The 18,014-nt window shown below is 48.5% G+C and overlaps 1 protein-coding gene and 3 non-coding genes across 4 annotated transcripts; 3 read left to right on the forward strand and 1 right to left on the reverse strand.

The window, feature by feature from the left end:
- The first annotated feature begins 287 nt into the window (after positions 1-287).
- Positions 288-16,823, forward strand: LOC124482824 (phosphorylase b kinase regulatory subunit alpha, skeletal muscle isoform-like). The gene is made up of 32 exons (XM_047043369.1): positions 288-446; positions 1,152-1,310; positions 3,065-3,112; positions 3,326-3,494; positions 3,925-4,007; positions 4,130-4,210; positions 4,359-4,457; positions 4,550-4,696; positions 4,806-4,859; positions 6,991-7,113; positions 7,242-7,337; positions 7,701-7,808; positions 7,921-7,999; positions 8,170-8,304; positions 8,431-8,540; positions 8,650-8,794; positions 9,155-9,233; positions 11,043-11,113; positions 11,265-11,429; positions 11,895-11,965; positions 12,089-12,228; positions 12,435-12,588; positions 12,760-12,839; positions 12,983-13,061; positions 13,180-13,309; positions 13,944-14,045; positions 14,372-14,481; positions 14,734-14,778; positions 14,882-15,040; positions 15,394-15,447; positions 15,736-15,936; positions 16,058-16,823. Exons 1-32 carry the CDS (start codon positions 369-371, stop codon positions 16,229-16,231), a joined length of 3,528 nt encoding a protein of 1,175 aa, XP_046899325.1. The 5' UTR covers positions 288-368; the 3' UTR covers positions 16,232-16,823.
- On the forward strand, positions 5,195-5,267 carry trnak-uuu. Its single transcript has one exon. It is a non-coding gene; the product is annotated as a tRNA-Lys (tRNA).
- Positions 5,510-5,583, reverse strand: trnat-agu. Its single transcript has one exon. It is a non-coding gene; the product is annotated as a tRNA-Thr (tRNA).
- On the forward strand, positions 6,406-6,478 carry trnak-uuu. Its single transcript has one exon. It is a non-coding gene; the product is annotated as a tRNA-Lys (tRNA).
- Positions 16,824-18,014: the final 1,191 nt, after the last annotated feature.

The following is an 18,014-nucleotide window of genomic DNA, read 5'->3' on the forward strand; positions in this document are numbered from 1 at the left end:
CGTCAGTCAGATACAATCCAAAGCAGGGGCTGAATAGTTACTTTTTACCTGAACTTGCAGCTTTCTGGCAAAGACTCAGGGATGGAAAAGCGTAGCACTCTGTATCTCCAATGCCAGCAGAACCCTGCAGTTTTTTAGGGGGAAGTAGAAGCCTGTTGCCCCCCCATCCCCCGAGCCCCCCGGCTCTCTAACCCTGTAAACAGATACCCTGGGGATGTTCCTTCCTCCACCCTGACATTTGCCGGGTCTCATGTTCTGGCTGCAGCACAAGCCGTCTGAGCAGAGTCCAAGACTGGAGCAGAGGCAGTCTGAAGACGATTGGAGTAGCAGTCAGTCAGTCTGAAGACCGTTAAAGACAACTAGCAGACATGAGGAGTCGCAGCAACTCTGGGGTGAAGTTGGACAACTATGCCCGCATGGTACAGAAGACTATCCTGTGTCACCAGGTGAGAGAGAGAGACAGAGAGGTGAGAAAGAGAGATGAGAGATAGGTTGAAAAAGAGAAATATGAGAGAGTAAAGGAGTGGGGACAGGAAGAAAGAAATGAGGAAGAGATTGAAAAGGGTGAGAGAGAGACAGAGATGAGGTATTAAGACAGAAAAAGAGAGATGAGGTAGGAAGAGAGATAAAAGAGAGAGAAACTGAGAGAGAAATGAGAGGAAGGAAGAGACAGGAAGAGGGAAAATCAGAGAGATGTCCTAACCCTTTCAGCCTACCTGCCAACATGTTTCTGATGTTGTTTTTGCTGTTACATTTTACTTTACTTTACGTTTCATTCATTTGCCATGCACTTTTATGCAAAGCAACATACAGTTAGTGCATATAAAAAGTACTGCAAAAAGTACCGCAAGTTATTCTTATTATAATCTAATAATCTTAATATTGTTTTAACATTATTTCATAGGTCAGAGTCAAGGAACAATCTGTATTTACTTGCCACATTGCAAAGTAACCACATCTCAGCTACCAAACACAATGCCACAACTTCAGTCCCACATTAACATCTCAACTACATCATTAAACTGTACAATCCAGCAAAAACAATGTTGCATCATAAGTGCAACACCAAAGGATATCGTGAGTGCAGTGGTGCGTGGACCTCAAAGATAACCTGCAGAGGCCTGCTAAGTATTGTTGTTGCTATTGGGCAGGACCCAGTGACGGGGCTGTTGCCGAAGACAGCGGATTCACCCCATGCGTGGGTGAGGGACAACGTCTACAGCATCCTGTCTGTCTGGGGGCTCAGCCTGGCCTACAGGAAGACTGCTGACCGGGACGAGGACAAGGCAAAGGCCTACGAGCTGGAGCAGGTACTCTAACCCTGGCGGCTGGAGCAGGTACCCTAACCCTGGGGGCTGGGGGGTTAGAGCAGGTACCCTAACCCTGGGGGCTGGAGCAGGTACTCTAACCCTGGGGGCTGGAGCAGGTACCCTAACCCTGGGGGCTGGGGGGTTAGAGCGGGTCCCCTAACCCTGGGGGGCTGGAGCAGGTACCCTAACCCTGGGGGCTGGAGCAGGTACCCTAACCCTGGGGGCTGGGGGGTTAGAGCAGGTACCCTAACCCTGGGGGGTTAGAGCAGGGACCCTAACCCTGGGGGCTGGGGGGCTGGAGCAGGTACCCTAACCCTGGGGGGTTAGAGCAGGTACCTAACCCTGGGGGCTGGGGGGCTGGAGCAGGTACCCTAACCCTGGGGGCTGGGGGGTTAGAGCAGGTACCCTAACCCTGGGGGCTGGGGGGCTGGAGCAGGTACCCTAACCCTGGGGGCTGGGGGGTTAGAGCAGGTACCCTAACCCTGTGGGCTGGGGGGTTAGAGCGGGTCCCCTAACCCTGGGGGCTGGGGGGCTGGAGCAGGTACCCTAACCCTGGGGGCTGGGGGGTTAGAGCGGGTCCCCTAACCCTGGGGGCTGGGGGGCTGGAGCAGGTACCCTAACCCTGGGGGCTGGGGGGTTAGAGCAGGTCCCCTAACCCTGGGGGCTGGAGCAGGTAAATGTTTGGGGCTGGAGCAGGTAAGGGGTGTTTCTGTTGCCATTTTTTACATCTGACATCTGTTGATGAGTGTCATGTTTAGTTAACGAGCTAACTAGTTAATATGTGTGGGTGTATCTGTGTGTATGTGTGTGTGTATGTGGGTATAAATGCCATGGGGTAACGTAGATCAGGTTTCACTGATCCAAATGACATATGGAAGAGAGAAGGTTATGGGTCATACCTGCTGTCTGTGTACTATGCCCCATCCATTCATATTCATTACCTCTTTTTCTTCTGTTGCTCTCTCTCTCTCTGTACCCCTTTCCTTTCTATATATCCCTCCCTCTCTCAATCCATCCTAGTTCAAGTTCAAGTCTTTTATTGTCAGATGCACAGAACAACACAGGGTCAGACTGGGCACTGACTTTCTTAGGACAAGACGACGCAAAGAAACCTGGCATAATATAACATATAAGTACACAGAACATAGATTACATCTATAATAAGCTCAAATATAGTAAACCTCCTAATATACACATAACATACAATATTAAATACAGTATATTAAACCTCTAATTCACAAAAATAACCTATACTAACCTTAATAACCTACACTAACCTAAGACAAGTGAAGTACAGTGCAATATTGCTGTTAGTGCAACCAGTAGCTGAAAGTGACAGCGTGTAAAGTGACTACTGAGAAGTCTATCACTGTCCATATCAATGTCCATTCAGAAGCCTGATGGCCCTTGGAAAGAAACTGTTGTCCAGTCAGCGTGTGCGAGACCGAATGATGCAGTATCGCCTGCCAGAAGACAACGGGCTAAAAAGACTGAAGGATGGGTGGTAACAGTCTCTTAGGTTCCTGCCAGCTTTCCTGAGGCATTGTGTGTGTGTGTGGTAGGTGTCCTGTAGGGCTGGGAGCTTCCTGCCGATGATGAACTCAGAAGACCTGACCACACTACGTAGGGCCTTGCGGTCCCTGTCTGTGCAGCTCCCATACCACACTGTGATGCAACCAGTCAGTATGCTCTATAGTGCATCTGTATAAGTTAGTTATCCTCTCCCCTCCCTCTCTCCCTCCTCCTCTCTCCAGAATGTGGTCAAGCTGATGAGAAGTCTGCTGCAGTGTATGATGAGACAGGTATGACATCACTTCCTGTCATTCTTGTGTCGCAGGGAGGGATTGCAAGTCAAATATGGCCTTGGAGGAACGCATTGTTAATCATTTTTGCATGACCATAGAGGAACCTTACCTTACCAACAGCCAGATAGATAAAATGATAGATACATATAGGTACATAGATACATAGACATATAGACAGCACTGGGCTGACGAGAGGTTCATCCTGTTCAGATTGAGAAGGTGGAGAAGTTCAAGTACAGTAAGAGCGTGGGGGACTGCCTGCACGCCAAGTTCAGCTCCCAGACCTGCGCTTCAGTGGTGGGGGACGACGACTGGGGACACCTGCAGGTCGACGCCACCTCCATCTTCCTGCTCTTCCTGGCTCAGATGACCGCCTCAGGTACAACCCTCTCTCTCCTCCCATCTCCTCCCTTCAATTCTCCTCCCTTCTCCTCTCCTCCCTTCTCCTCCCTTTTCCTCCCTTCTCTTCTCCTCCGTCCTCTTCTCCTCCCTTCTCCTCCCTTTTCCTCGCTTTTCCTCTCTTCTCTTCTCCTCCGTTCTCTTCTCCTCCCTTCTCCTCCCTTCTCCTCTCTTCTCCTCTCCTCCCTTCTTTTCTTCCCCCTTCTCCTCCCTTTTCCTCTCTTCTCTTCTCCTCCGTTTTCTTCTCCTCCCTTCTCCTCCCTTTTCCTCTCTTCTCCTCTCTCCTATGCTCTTTGCTCTTCTCTGTTCCTCCCCTCTCCCCTCTCTTTTGTTCACTGCTCTTCTCTCATTTTTTCTAGTCTTCTCCACGCCTCTCCTCCTCAGTGTGTGTTTTGTACTTGTGTTTGCAGGACTCCATATTGTGTATACTCGTGATGAGGTGGACATCATCCAGAACCTCATGTTTTACATCGAGGCAGCTTATAAAGTAGCAGTGAGTAACTCACGTCATACATAAAGTGATACTGTAGCATGGATCCCATAAACCCTCAAAGAAAACTTGCTATTGTTTTGGTCACAGTCGTTGTTTTAGTTTTGTTAATGTTATTTTCACAGGACTTTGGCATGTGGGAGCGAGGCGACAAAACCAACCAGGGCATTCCTGAGATCAACGTCAGCTCCATCGGCATGGCCAAGGTAAACTAGCCAAAAGCAGAGCCAAGTTAGGCCAGCCAACAGCTGTTTAAAGTTTTATACATGAGTGTGCGACATACACATGTGTATGTGTGACGGTATATACAGTCTTTAAATATGGTTGTGTGTGTATGTGTGTTTGTGTGTTCAGGCCGCACTGGAGGCCCTGGATGGTCTGAACCTGTTTGGAGCGAAAGGGGGTCCGGAGTCAGTGGTCCACGCCCTAGCGGACGACATACAGCACTGCCAGGTACACACACACACAGACACACAGACACACACACACAGACACACAGACACACACACAAGGGCACACCCGCTCACACAGACCCCTCCCTCCAGTCCATCCTCAGCTCCATGTTGCCCCGCGCCTCCACATCCAAGGAGGTCGACGCCGGCGTGCTGTCCATCATCTCCTACCCTGCCTTCGCTGTGGAAGACCTCGGCATTGTCACCCTCACCAAGGAGGAGATCATCTCCAAGTTGCAGGTGGGCCTGCTCTGTCACTGGGCTGGGGGGGTGGAAGAGCCACGCTGTTACAACTCTGGAGATATCTGTCTCCATTCACCTCCTGTCTGTCTGTCTGTCTGTCTGTCAGGGGAGGTATGGATGTTGCCGTTTTCTGCGAGACGGACACAAAACGCCCAAAGAGGTGAGTCACATGGTCTGACCCACACAGTCTGACCCATTTGTTATCTTTAAACATTCTTATTCAACTGTAATTAAACTCTGATTGATCCCATAGAGTAAAATCACCACAATTCCAGGATATTTTGGTAATACTATATATATTGCAGCGTGGGATGACATAGGCCAACTTTGTCTCTGTGGCATGCCTTACTTTTAGAAAACAGAGTTTTTAATCTGAGGGTCAAGCATTCAAGCCCCTGTGTGAGCTATGTGTGTTCAAAGCACTCAGTGTGATTTGTGATACCCAACCTTTGTCTACCTTGTACAAATCTCTTTGAAAATACATTGGATGCAGTAGCCCGGATAGCTCAGTCGGTAGAGCATCAGACTTTTAATCTGAGGGTCCAGGGTTCAAGTCACTGTTCGGGCGAAGTGAGCTGAATGCATTCCTCACTTTGAGGAAGCAATAAAGCTTGATTTTGTGAGTTCGGTAAAACAGTTAACGCATCCACAACACAATCAGTGTTCTCTGAAAAAAAGACATGTTTTTCCTAATGGAGGGGCACGAACAATGCAACCTAACGTAATCCTTTAACGTGGACTTGCGCAATAGTTGTGAGCTTTAAACTGACACACAACTCAAAATTAAGCCGTCACCTGCGCCCCAATAAAAGGCACCGCAGAGATTTGAACTCAGGATCTCCTGTTTACTAGACAGGCGCTTTAACCAACTAAGCCACGGCACCTTATATGATGTTAGAAGGTGGGCTCACACTCTTCTTATCTCTTTGAGTAGGTGCTTTGAGGTGGGTCTTTGAAAGACACCTTAGAAAGTTATGCCCAACATGCGACAAAGCCTCTCAAGGTGCCAGAATGAAGAGCTTTTCCAGCTTCTTCAACTCTGATTGTGGTTCAGCTCATTGTCACACAGCCAGGATCCACACCAGAAGCAAATATTGTTCTCTTCTTCCCTGGTGACTCTGATGGAACCCAAACCCACAACCTTTGAATGTTTATTTTTTTCTTCCTGCCTAGAAGTCCAATGCACTATCCATTGCGCCCACAAAGCCCCCAATGCTTTATCAGTGTGACGTTTACGTCTTCAACCCTGACATCATCAGACTTTTAATCTGGGGATCCAAGGTTCAAATCCTTGTTTGGGCTTTTCAAACCTCGTCGCTAACTGCTCTCTCTCTCTCTCTCGCTCTCTCTCTCTCTAGGTACCATCGTTTTGTAGTGTTTGCTTTGTAATTAATTTACGTAACTTAATGCAAAGTTATACAATTTTTATATGTGTCATCTTTGAACATTCTTATTGAACTGTAATTAATCTCTGATTGATCCCATAGAGTAAAATCACCACAATTCCAGCATATTAGGATGACATACGCCAATTTTGTTTCTGTTGCATGCCTTACTTTGAGAAAACAAACCAAGTTTTTGATCCGAAAGTCCAGGGTTCAAGTCCCTGTGTGAGCTATGTGTGTTCAAATTAGTCGGCTTGACTTGTGGTACACAACCTTTGTCTACCTTCCACAGATTTCTTTGAGAAAGTCTTTGTAGCATGAGCCCGGATAGCTCAGTCGGTAGAGCATCAGACTTTTAATCTGAGGGTCCAGGGTTCAAGTCCCTGTTCGGGCGAAATGAGTTCATGGTGTGTCTCATGTCGAGGAAGCAGTTAGAGCTCTCTTTTTTTAGCACACGGAATGCAAAATTAAGACGACACTTGCCCAAAACAAAGGCAATGCTGAGATTTGAACTCAGGATCATCTGTTTACTAAACAGGCACTTTGACCAACTAAGCCATGACGATTATCCAAGACGGGCTCAGGCTGCTCTTGCTCTTTGACCAGGTGCTTTGAGGTGGCCTAACACACAGTAAAGCCTCTCAAGGCACCAGAATGAAGAGACTTTCCAGCAACTCTGATGGCGGTACAGCTCATTGTCAATAGGCAGGACCAGAAGCAAATAGTAACCCCTGTCCAGTTTACTGCTTGTCCATCAGACCAAGGAGCATAGTTCTGGTTGATTGGCAAATATATAGAAAAACCTACATATACATACGTACCCCCCACCCCTATTACTGTATGTTATACAAAACAACCTACCCCCCCCCCCCCCCCCCCCCCCCCCCCCCCCCCCCGCCTCCACAGGACTCCACCCGTCTCTACTATGAGTCATCAGAGCTGAAGCTGTTTGAGAACATAGAGTGTGAATGGCCTCTGTTCTGGACCTACCTCATCCTTGACGGCATCTTCACCAAGTGCCCTGAGCAGGTAGGTGTGTGTGTGCCTGTGGGCGTGTGCATGTGGGTGTGTGGGTGTCAGTGTGTACGTGTGAATCAATGTGTGTGTGTATGTTTGTGTGTGTATGTGTGTGTGTGACTTCTCCCGTGTCTCTCCAGGTGCAGGAGTACCGAGAGGCGTTAGAGGCTATCATGATTAAACAGAAGGACGGGATCCGTCTAGTGCCGGAGCTCTACAGCGTCCCTCCTGACAAGGTCACACTCACTGACCCTTGACCCTTGACCCCTGACATGGTCACACACCTTGACCCTGACCCCAACCCTAACCCCGAACCCAACTCTGACCCTTGACATGGTCACACACCTTGACCCTGACCCCAACCCTAACCCTGAACCCAACTCTGACCCTTGACCCCCTGACAAGGTCACACACCCTGAACCCAACCCTAACCCCGAACCCAACTCTGACCCTGACCCCTGACAAGATCACACACCTTGACCCTGACCCCAACCCTAACCCCGAACCCAACTCTGACCCTGACCCCTGACAAGGTCACACACCCTGACCCTGATTCTGATCCTGACCCCTGACCCCAACCCTGACCCTGTTCCCTGCAGGTGGATGAGGAGTATGTGAAGCCACACTCTGTGGAGCGAGTTGCCCAGGGCCAGTGTCCTCTGAAGTGGGCTCAGTCTCTCTACGTGCTGGGCTCCCTGTTGGACGAGGTGGGTACTGCACGGACTGTCTGTACATCACCTTGAATAAAAACATCAACTCATTGAAAATATAATCATTATTGTTATGGTGATGATAAGCGGTCCTATTCTTCTCCACCAGGGCTTCCTGGCTCCGGGGGAAATCGACCCGCTTAATCGCCGCTTCTCCACCATCCCCAAGCCTGATGTCGTGGTGCAAGGTAGGCAGCACCACGGCTGACCAACAGGGGAGGACAACAGTTCACCTGGTGTGGTGACTCAGTAACCTGGCTGGTGTGTGTGGTGCGTGTGTTTATGTGTTGGTATGTGTGTGAATGTGTGTGTGTGCGTGTGTGTGCGTTCACGTGTGTGTGTGTGTGTATGTGTGTAGTGATAATCCTAGCAGAGACAGAGGAGATCAAGCAGCTGCTTCAACACCACGGCATTGATTCTGAGACGCTGGAGGACATCCACCCAATCAGAGTTCAGCCCTCCAGAGTGCTGAGTCACATCTATGCCCGGCTAGGTGTGTAACATGTGGGCGACATCCAGAGCCTGTACATCAAGCACAGCCAAGCAGGTTGCCATATTAGCTGTGTGGGCAAGGTCAGGCCGGTAGTTGCCATAGAAGCTATGTGTTATGATGCTGCAGGTCGCAACCAGCGGTTGGGGTTGACCGGGAGACCATATCGTCGTATCGGGGTGCTAGGAACCTCCAAGTTCTACCTCATCAGAGACACAGTGTTCTCCTTCACACCACAGGTATGTGCTGAATCCCAGTGAACACACACTAGAGACACACTATACACCCTATACACTACACGCATACTACACACACTACAGACCCCTGAATGTGTTTGTGTGTGCGTAGTTCTTTGACCACCAGAAGTTCTACCTGGCAATGGACAACAACATGATCGTGGAGATGTTGCGCACGGACCTGTCCTACCTCTGCTCCCGCTGGAGGATGACCGGCAGGCCCACCGTGTCCTTCCCCGTTTTACAGAGCATGCTCAGTGAGTCTTTTCCCTGTCTCACAGAGCATGCTCAGTAAGGTCCTTCTCACAGAGCATGCTCAGTAAGGTCCTTCCCCCTTCTCACAGAGCATGCTCAGTAAGGTCCTTCCCCCTTCTCACAGAGCATGCTCAGTAAGGTCCTTCCCCCTTCTTACAGAGCATGCTCAGTAAGGTCCTTCCCCCTTCTCACAGAGCATGCTCAGTGAGACTTTTGCTCCTCCTATGGAGCATGCTCAGTAAGACCCTTCCCCCTTCTCACAGAGCATGCTCAGTCCCTCCTCTCACAGAGCATGCTCAGTCCCTCCTCTCACAGAGCATGCTCAGTAAGAGCCTAGTAATCACTATGGAATGCTCCTTCAGCTGACGACGAGAAAGAAGTGGACCCTGCTGTCCTGGCCACCCTAAAGAAGCTGCAGGACGGATACTATGGAGGAGCCAGGTACTCATAAATATGTACACAGAATGTGTATAACCACTACATAGAGAAGAACCACTTATAATGTACAGTGCCCTCCAAAAGTATTGGAACAGTGAGGCGAATTCCTTTATTTTTGCTGTAGACTGAAAACATTTGGGCTTGACATCAAATAATGAACGTGAGACCAGAGATCAACGTTTCAGCTTTTATTTCCAGGTATTTACATCAGGATCTGATGCACAACTAAGAAAATATCACATTTTGTTTGAATCCACCCATTTGTCATGTGAGCAAAAGTATTGGAACAGATATACTTAAAACATATTTAAGTGAATAAGACTTAATATTTAGTTGCAAATCCTTTGCTTTCAATAACTGCAGCAAGTCTGTGACCCATTGACGTCACCAAACTTTTGCATTCTTCCTTTTTGATGCTTTCCCAGGCTTTCACTGCAGCCTCTTTCAGTTGTTGTTTGTTTTGTGGGGTTCCTCCCTTCAGTCTCCTCTTAAGCAGGTAAAATGCATGCTCTATAGGGTTTAAGTCTGGAGATTGACTTGGCCAGTCTAATACCTTCCATTTCTTGCCCCTGATGAACTCCTTTGTTGTTTTGGCAGTGTGTTTTGGGTCGTTATCTTGCTGCATGATGAAGGCTCTGCCAATCAGTTTGGTTGCATCTTTCCTTAGATTGGCAGACAAAATGTTTCTGTAGACTTCCGAGTTCATTTTGCTGCTGCCATCATGTGTTACATCCTCAATGAAGATTAATGAGCCCGTCCTAGAAGAAGCCATGCAAGCCCAAGCCATGACATTACCTCCACCGTGTTTCACAGATGAGCTTGTGTGTTTGGGATCATGAGCAGTTCCTTTCTTTCTCCAAACTTTAGCCTTTCCATCACTTTGGTAAAAGTTAATCTTTGTCTCATCAGTCCATAAAACTTTGTCCCAGAATTTTTGAGGTTCATCTCTGTACTTTTTGGCAAATTCCAGCCTGGCCTTCCTATTCTTCTTGCTAATGAGTGGTTTGCATCTTCTGGTGTAGCCCTTGTACTTTTGTTCATGAAGTCTTCTGCGAACAGTAGATAGTGATACCTTCACTCCTGCCATCTGGAGGTTGTTGCTGATCTCACTAACAGTTGTTTTAGGGTCTTTCTTTACAGCTCTCACAATGTTTCTGTCATCAACTGCTGATGTTTTCCTTGGTCTACCTGTTCGACGTCTGTTACTTAGTACACCAGTAGTTTTCTTCTTCTTCAGGACATTCCAAATGGTTGTACTGGCTATGGCCAATGTTTCTGCAATGGCTCTGATTGATTTTCCATCTTCTCTAAGACTCACAATTGCTTGTTTTTCACCCAAAGACAGCGCTCCGGTTTTCATGTTGTTTTCACCTCTGAATACAGTCTGCATAGACAAAACCTATCTTACCCAATCTGAACCTGAGTGTAGACATTCAGTGGTATTTATTGATTGAATAATGTATGTAATAGGACACACCTGGGCAACAAAACACACCTGTCAGTCATATGTTCCAATACTTTTGCTCACGTGACAAATGGGTGGGTTCGAACAAAAAGGTGATATTTTCTAATTTGTGCATCAGATCCTGATGTAAATACCTGGAAATAAAAGCTGAAACGTTGATCTCTGGTTTCACATTCATCGTTTGATGTCAAGCCCAAATGTTTTCAGTCTACAGCAAAAATAAAGGAATTGGCCTCACTGTTCCAATACTTTTGGAGGGCACTGTATGTGTCGGTGTGTAGAGAGAGCCAGGTAGACATATACTGTATAGGTGTCTTTACTGTGTTTGTGTTGTTGCTGTCCTGCAGGGTCCAGACAGGCAAGATGTCACAGGTCCTGTGTACATCCAGCTGTGCCCACCTCACGTTCATGGACTGTGGTGAGCACCTGTGTGTGAGTGTGTGTGTGTGTGTGGGTCTGACTGCATTTGTGTGTAAGAGTATGTGTGTGAGCACGTGTGTCATGTATGTAGCATGAGTGTGTGCGTGGGTCTGTGCGTGTGTGTGTGTCACAATGCCTCTTTGTCCCAGAGGTGGATGACCTGGCCCAGTACCTGGACCAGCTGCTGGCCGTACCAGAGGAAACCCAGAAGATCAGCAAGTACGAGGGAGGCCTGAACCGCTTCCGCGCCGCCGCCAACAAGACCCTGGAGATGGTGTCCCTGGTGCACAAGGCCCGCCAGCTCGACATCCACAGTAGGGGCCCCTCCTGTCTGGATGTCTGCCTGTGCTGCTCGAGCTCTGCAACTGTACTGATCTGTCTGTAGCTCTGGACCTGTACTGCGCCGTCTGTAGCTCTGTCTCTAGCTCTGGAACTATGTATGTAGCTGCCTGTAACTATGTCTGTAACTATATACGTGACTTTGTAACCCTATAATACTCTGTTTTGTAGCTCTGTCTATGACTGTCCTGCTCTGTCTGTAACTCTGTCTGTAGCTTTGTCTTTAACAATGTGCTGCTATGTCTGTGGTTCTTTCTGTAACTATATATGCAGCTCTTTCTTTAGCTCTGTAACCGTGTGTAACTGCATCTGTAACTCTTTTTCTCTGTCTGTAGCTCTGTAACTCTATCAGTAACTGTCTGTGCACCCATATCTGAAGCTCTGTAAGACTAGCTCCATCTGCAGCTGAGCTGTCTCTCTGTGTGACCTCTGACCCCAAGATGTGCAGATGTACCTGCCCACCAAGCTCTTTCGTGGCCCCCAGCCCAGCCTGCACCTGCTGGACTCTCAGGTATCGTACACCTGTCAGTCTGCATTGCTGTCTGTCTGTTCATATGTTTGTTCGCCTGTCTGTACACACATCTGTCTGTGTGTGCCCCAGCGTTGTGTTAATAAAGTTGCATGTGTGCTCAAGCGCTCCAGCGTCCAGGCCTCCATCTCCCTGCCCAGGGACGTGTCCGGGGGTGTGGACCACCAGGCTCTGGTCCAGATGTTGAGAACCTGCCAGAACCTGCAGGACCAGGCCGACATACTCTACATCTTCTACAAGGACAAGTATTTACACACACACACACACCACACATGCCTACACACACATACACACACACCACACACACACATACATGGACCAATCCAGATGGCGCACAACTCACCTAGTTGGTATGTATGGTGTGTGTGTATGGCGTGTGCATGGTGTGTGTGTATGGTGTGTGTGTGTTTGTGTATGGTGTCTGTGTGCGTGGTGTGTGTGTGTGTATCAGGGGTATGGACTGGGACACCAGGCTGCATGGTAAGGGCTCCACAGTGAGGCATTTGCTGAGTCAGCTATACAGCCAGGCGGGAGCACTGAAGCACTGGGGCCTCATCCGCATGGTGTCTGGGATGCTGCGCATGAAGGTGGAGGAGCTGGACGAGGTACACACACACACACAAATGCGCACACACACACAGTCACACGCACACACTCACAGACACTCACTCGCTCACACACACACACTTTATTAGTGTGCATTGACCATCTTTAGATGTAAATGTATTTTGTTTATAAAAAATATATTCATTTATTTATTGTTGTTGTCATGCCAGGCCTGTTCTGACCTGCTGGCTCACCAGAAGCACCTGACCGTGGGTCTACCTCCAGAACCACGAGAGAAAACCATCTCTGCGTGAGTTCTACCAGCTCTGACACACACACAAACACACATATATACTCACACACACACACATACCAACACACCCAGACTCACACACACACACTCCGCCCGGAACAGACCAGAACACACTCAATATCCTCCTGTGTTGGTTTCAGCCCCATACCTCCGGACCAGCTGGCCAAGCTGATTGACACGGCCAGCGAGAACAACCTCACCATCGCTGTTCTCACCCAGGTAGACGACGCACCCTTCACACCCTCACCTTCCTCACCTTGCTCCCCAAGGTAGACACCAAACCCTCACTCTCCACATCCTCCACACCCTCACCCTCCACACCTGTGTGCGTTTGCAGGAGATCATGGTGTTCCTGGCCATGATCATCCGGACCCAGCCAGGCCTGTTCTCTGAGATGTTCCGGCTCCGGATAGGACTCATCATCCAGGTCATGGCTACCGAGCTGGCCCAGTCTCTCAACTGCTCAGGTACCCACCTGTTCACATGCTCAAGTATTGACCCAACTACTGAGCTGCCCAGGTCAGTACCTGGGGATGGGTCAGTCCAGGGGCTGGTGCTGTTTTCTGATTGGCATTTAACTCTGTATAACTATCCTCTCAGTATGCCTGCGCCTTGTCCATTCATTGTATATAGCGGGAAAAGTTAGCCCTTACTTTTCAGTGGGAGAAATGGTTGAAATGCGTGAGAAATACAAGGTGTTGCATGAGAGCGTGACAAATGGCGAATGTGTGAGACTTGAGAGCCCTGTTTCTTTTTTTTGTATTCGCACGTTCATTGAATTGCACTGCTCTTCTCCGCGATTTGCACTTGTATCTTCTCTGCTGTTTTTCCTGCTTCTATTGAGTCAGCAGAGGCGGGACTTCCTATTTTATTCTCATTGGCCAACTGGCCATGACCTTGTATTCTTTTGCATTTATCTAGCTTAGTTATAAGTAACACAACTACACATTTCTATACATTTTAAACGATATACAATATTTATTTGTTAACCAGGATTTTGGTCCAGGCTACATTTGCACATATTTGTTTCTTACTTACGTGTAACTGTGTGTGTGTGTGTGCGTGTGTGTGTGTGTACATGTTTGTGTGTCTGTGCCGCAGGTGAGGAGGCAACAGAGAGCCTGATGAACATGAGTCCCTCAGAGCTGAAGAACCTGCTGCAGCTCATCCTCTCTGGGAAGGAGTTTGGAGTCCAGAAGAGCGGTACACCCTCCATGATCACCAATACACCCTCCATGATCACCAATACACACTCCATGATCACCAATACACCCTCCATGATCACCAATACACACTCCATGATCACCAATACACCCTCCATGATCACCAATACACACTCCATGATCACCAATACACACTCCATGATCACCAATACACCCTCCATGATCAACAATACACACTCAATGATCACCAATATACACACCATGATCACTATTACACACACCATGATCACCACAACAGACACCATGATCACCACTACAGACACCACCATGTGCCTCTCTGTGGTTGATTGGCTCTGTGTTTTCTAGTACGTTCTACTGGTGCCAACTCAGTGGCCATTCAAGAGTCTGAGGCCTCCAAGACAGAGAGACCAGCCGACAGGACAAGCACTATCAAGCACAGCAGTGACATACGCCTGGTAGGACACACTGCTGACAGATGGTAGTTGGTTTGGACATTAGGCTAGTCCTGGTTGAATCCACTCACCTTTACTCTGAATCCACCCTCCCCCTAACCCTGAATCTACTCTTACCCTGATTCCACCATAACCCTGGTCCACTCACCCTAACCCGGAATCCACCCTCACTCTCACCATAATTCTGAATCTACTCTCCTTAGCCCTGGATCCACTCAACTCTCACCCTAACACTCACCTGTTCTCCTCTTCCAGTCCTTATCCGTGCACTCTCTGGACATAGAACACATTGAGTCAGGGGTGAGTCCCCCGTCCCATATCAGACAATGCAGGTTTTGTTTGTTTGTCTTTTAGGGTAAGTGTTTAGTGTGTTTGTGAGTGTATGTGTGTATGTGCTCCTCAGCGCTACAGACAGCCCTCCATCGAGTCGTTCCAGGGCCCGTCTGTTAAACCGTCAAAGGACGGCCGGCAAGGCCAGTGGCTGAGGAGGAGGCGCCTTGACGGGGCCATCAACAGGGTTCCTGTGGGCTTCTACCAGAAGGTCTGGAAGATTCTGCAGAAGGTACAAGCTCCAAATATAGGTAGCCTAGATATAGTTGGTCTAGATATAGGGGGTCCAGATATGCAGTACATGTAAGTGGTTATGATGAAGTGGCCTAGATGAGGTGGTCTAGATATAGGTGGTATAGACATAGATATAGGTCTTCTAGATGTAGGTACAGATGGTCTAGATACAGATATAGGGGTATAGGGGTTATATAGGAATATAGATGTAGTTGGTCTAATCATTTTATAAACCCTTCGATGACTATACCTCATACCATATTTTGTATGTATTCATTGATCTTTCAGCGTTATTATAGGTTCTTAAAAACTGTTGTCCATAGCTCCAGTGATAGTGGTTTTCTTCTTTAGTGTCATGGTCTGTCCATTGAAGGATGGGTTCTGTCCTCCTCCACCACAAGTGAGGTAGGCCACAACATCTCCTTCACCCATGATCAACATTGTGTTCTACTACATGTGTTTCTATGGTTGCGGAAGCCTAAAAAGCATTTCATTGCAAATAACGGTTATGTGCATTTGACAGTAAACTTGAACTTGGAGCTCAGGGTTGTGTCTCTACAAACTTTAAAAAAAATCTTGACCCACTCTTCTCCTTGTCTTCTCCTACTGCCTCAACACCCTCCTCATCTCCTCCCCTCCCTGTTCCCCTCTTCATCTTCTCCTTCTTTCTCCCTCTTCCTTGTTGACCCGTAGATGACCCCGGGGGAGATCAAGTTTGCGGTCCACGTGGAGACGGTTCTGAACCGGGTCCCTCAGCCGGAGTACCGGCAGCTCTTGGTGGAGGCCATCTTGGTTCTGACCCTGCTGGCAGAGCTGGAGGTGGAGACCATCGGCAGCATCATCCACGTGGAGAAGATTGTCTACATGGCAAGTGACATGTTCTACCAGGAACAGGTAGGAAGTGTGAACATATCACATTTAATGATTTGATCAACTGGAAACCTCTTATTGAAGCAATGATTACCCCCCCCCCCCCATTCCCCATCACCCTCCAATACAAACACACACTGAGAAGAAGGACCTAGGAGCAGAGGAGTCTCTCTTGGAGAGGGACCAGTCCAACGGCATCTGCAGACTGTTGTACGACAGCGCCCCCAGTGGCCGCTTTGGGAGCATGACTTACCTCTCCAAGGCTGTAGCCACCTATGTCCAGGACTACCTGCCTGGTGGAGCCTGTGCTATCCAATGAGATGCCAGCTAGGAAAGTCAAGTAGATTGGTGGGGATCAGACAGCTGACCTTACCCAGCTTGTGTGATTGGCTGGGCACTGATGCATACCTCTGCATAACTCGGCTTGTGTGGTTGCTATGGGTTGATTATTATGTGATGGTTGATATATATTAGTTAAGAGTAAATACTGCCTTACAGTATGGTCCTTAGGTGATATTATGGTAAGTTTGTATCATTAATGGTGTGAAACTGCTGAAATAAATTGGACTGTGATACAATTAAATCCTGATGGCTTCTCTGCACCCTCAAACGGGAAGCTGTTCCAGTAACTAAGGATTACCTTAATAAATAGGGACACCAAAGTTTAACCTTAGGCTACAATAAATATGGCCCCCAGAGAACAACAGAACCTGAGCAACAGATGACATTTTATTTCGTTTTCTTCCAAAAACATCAACTTCTGCATTTCAAATAAAAAATCTATCTTTGATAACAAAGCAAACCCATTGTTGACACAGTATAATGCATCTTCCTGTTTAATGTACAAAATGTCAGAAGGGGCCTGCTGGACTGCGCTGGGTCCAGGTGAGCAGCACCGGGCCTGCTGCTGTCACCATGGTTACCAAGATTCCAGGGTTACCATGACACCAGGGTTACCATAACTCCCGGGTTACCATGACACCAGGGTTACCATGACTCCAGGGTTACCATGACACAGGGTTACCATGACAAGGGGTTACCATGACTCCAGGGTTACCATGACACCAGGGCTACCATGGTAATACCAAGGTTGACACCTCGCAGTAGCCAGCAGGGTTGAGTGGAGAGTCAGAAGTGGGGAGTCGGGAGAAGCGGGTCAGAAGGGGGGAGGGGGGTGTCAGGAGGGGGGAGTTGAGGGAGAGTCTGAGGTGTGAGAGGGGTCAGGAGGGGGGATTGGGAGGGGTGAGTGGGGGAAGACTGGAGGGTGGAGTCAAGAGGGGTGAGTAGGCAGTCAGGAGGGGTGAGAAAGAGTCAGGAGTGAGGAGTTATTCACAGTGAACATTAATAAATCTGTTAGAACCGAGTCTAAACTCAGACACGGATGAACAGTAGCAGAGCATTCAAAGAAAGAGCATTCAACACATACTGAAGACAACAGCATCACAATAAGTTACACGACTGAGAAGTCTATCTAGCTGGGTTATAGCTAGCATTGGGTCTATCTTGTTTCAAAGAGGGTGTCATGGTAACCAATCACCACCCTGACCTGGAGGGGGTGTCATGGTAACCACCCTGTTGTGGAGGGGGTGGCACAGTAACCACCCTGACCTCCAGGGGGTGCCATGGGAACCAGCCTGACCACCGATAGGCTGCCGGTCGGCGGATCATCCAGACCCCCTCATCAGCACTCTGTCCAGGTAAAACACAGGGATGAACGTCCATGCTTGTTCATGTCAAAGAGGATCCTCTCCCCAGGGAGAACATTCCTACACGTTTCCAAACACGCCGGTAGGAGTTCACAGTATGGTCATGCTGTACCGGGCACACAGGCCAATCAAAAGACAACATTTAATCATGCAAAAGAGACGTCGTCACTGAACTCAAAAGTCCTCCTGGCCAAGCGACGAAGGAGGAAGCTGCGCATCGTTGACTTTGGTGCAAAAATGTTCCTGCTAAGATCGTGGAGCGAGCGTCCACTGTCTGGTGAAGACACTCTCGGTAGAAGAGATGCTGACCCCCCTCCAGGTGGACACAATACACACACTGACCCCCCCTCCCTCCAGGTGGACACGATACACACACTGACCCGTCATAGATCAAAC

Source organism: Hypomesus transpacificus, chromosome 20, assembly GCF_021917145.1.
Source record: "Hypomesus transpacificus isolate Combined female chromosome 20, fHypTra1, whole genome shotgun sequence".
Taxonomy (NCBI): Eukaryota; Metazoa; Chordata; class Actinopteri; order Osmeriformes; family Osmeridae; genus Hypomesus; species Hypomesus transpacificus.

What these genes read in the sequence shown, in the direction of transcription:
- LOC124482824 (XM_047043369.1), top strand. Translation starts at nt 369, where the DNA reads ATGAGGAGTCGCAGCAACTCTGGGGTGAAGTTGGACAACTATGCCCGC. An exon ending in GGCTCAGATGACCGCCTCAG is followed by an intron (nt 3,495 to 3,924) that starts GTACAACCCTCT and finishes TTGTGTTTGCAG; the next exon opens with GACTCCATATTGTGTATACT. An exon ending in AGGCAGCTTATAAAGTAGCA is followed by an intron (nt 4,008 to 4,129) that starts GTGAGTAACTCA and finishes TTATTTTCACAG; the next exon opens with GACTTTGGCATGTGGGAGCG.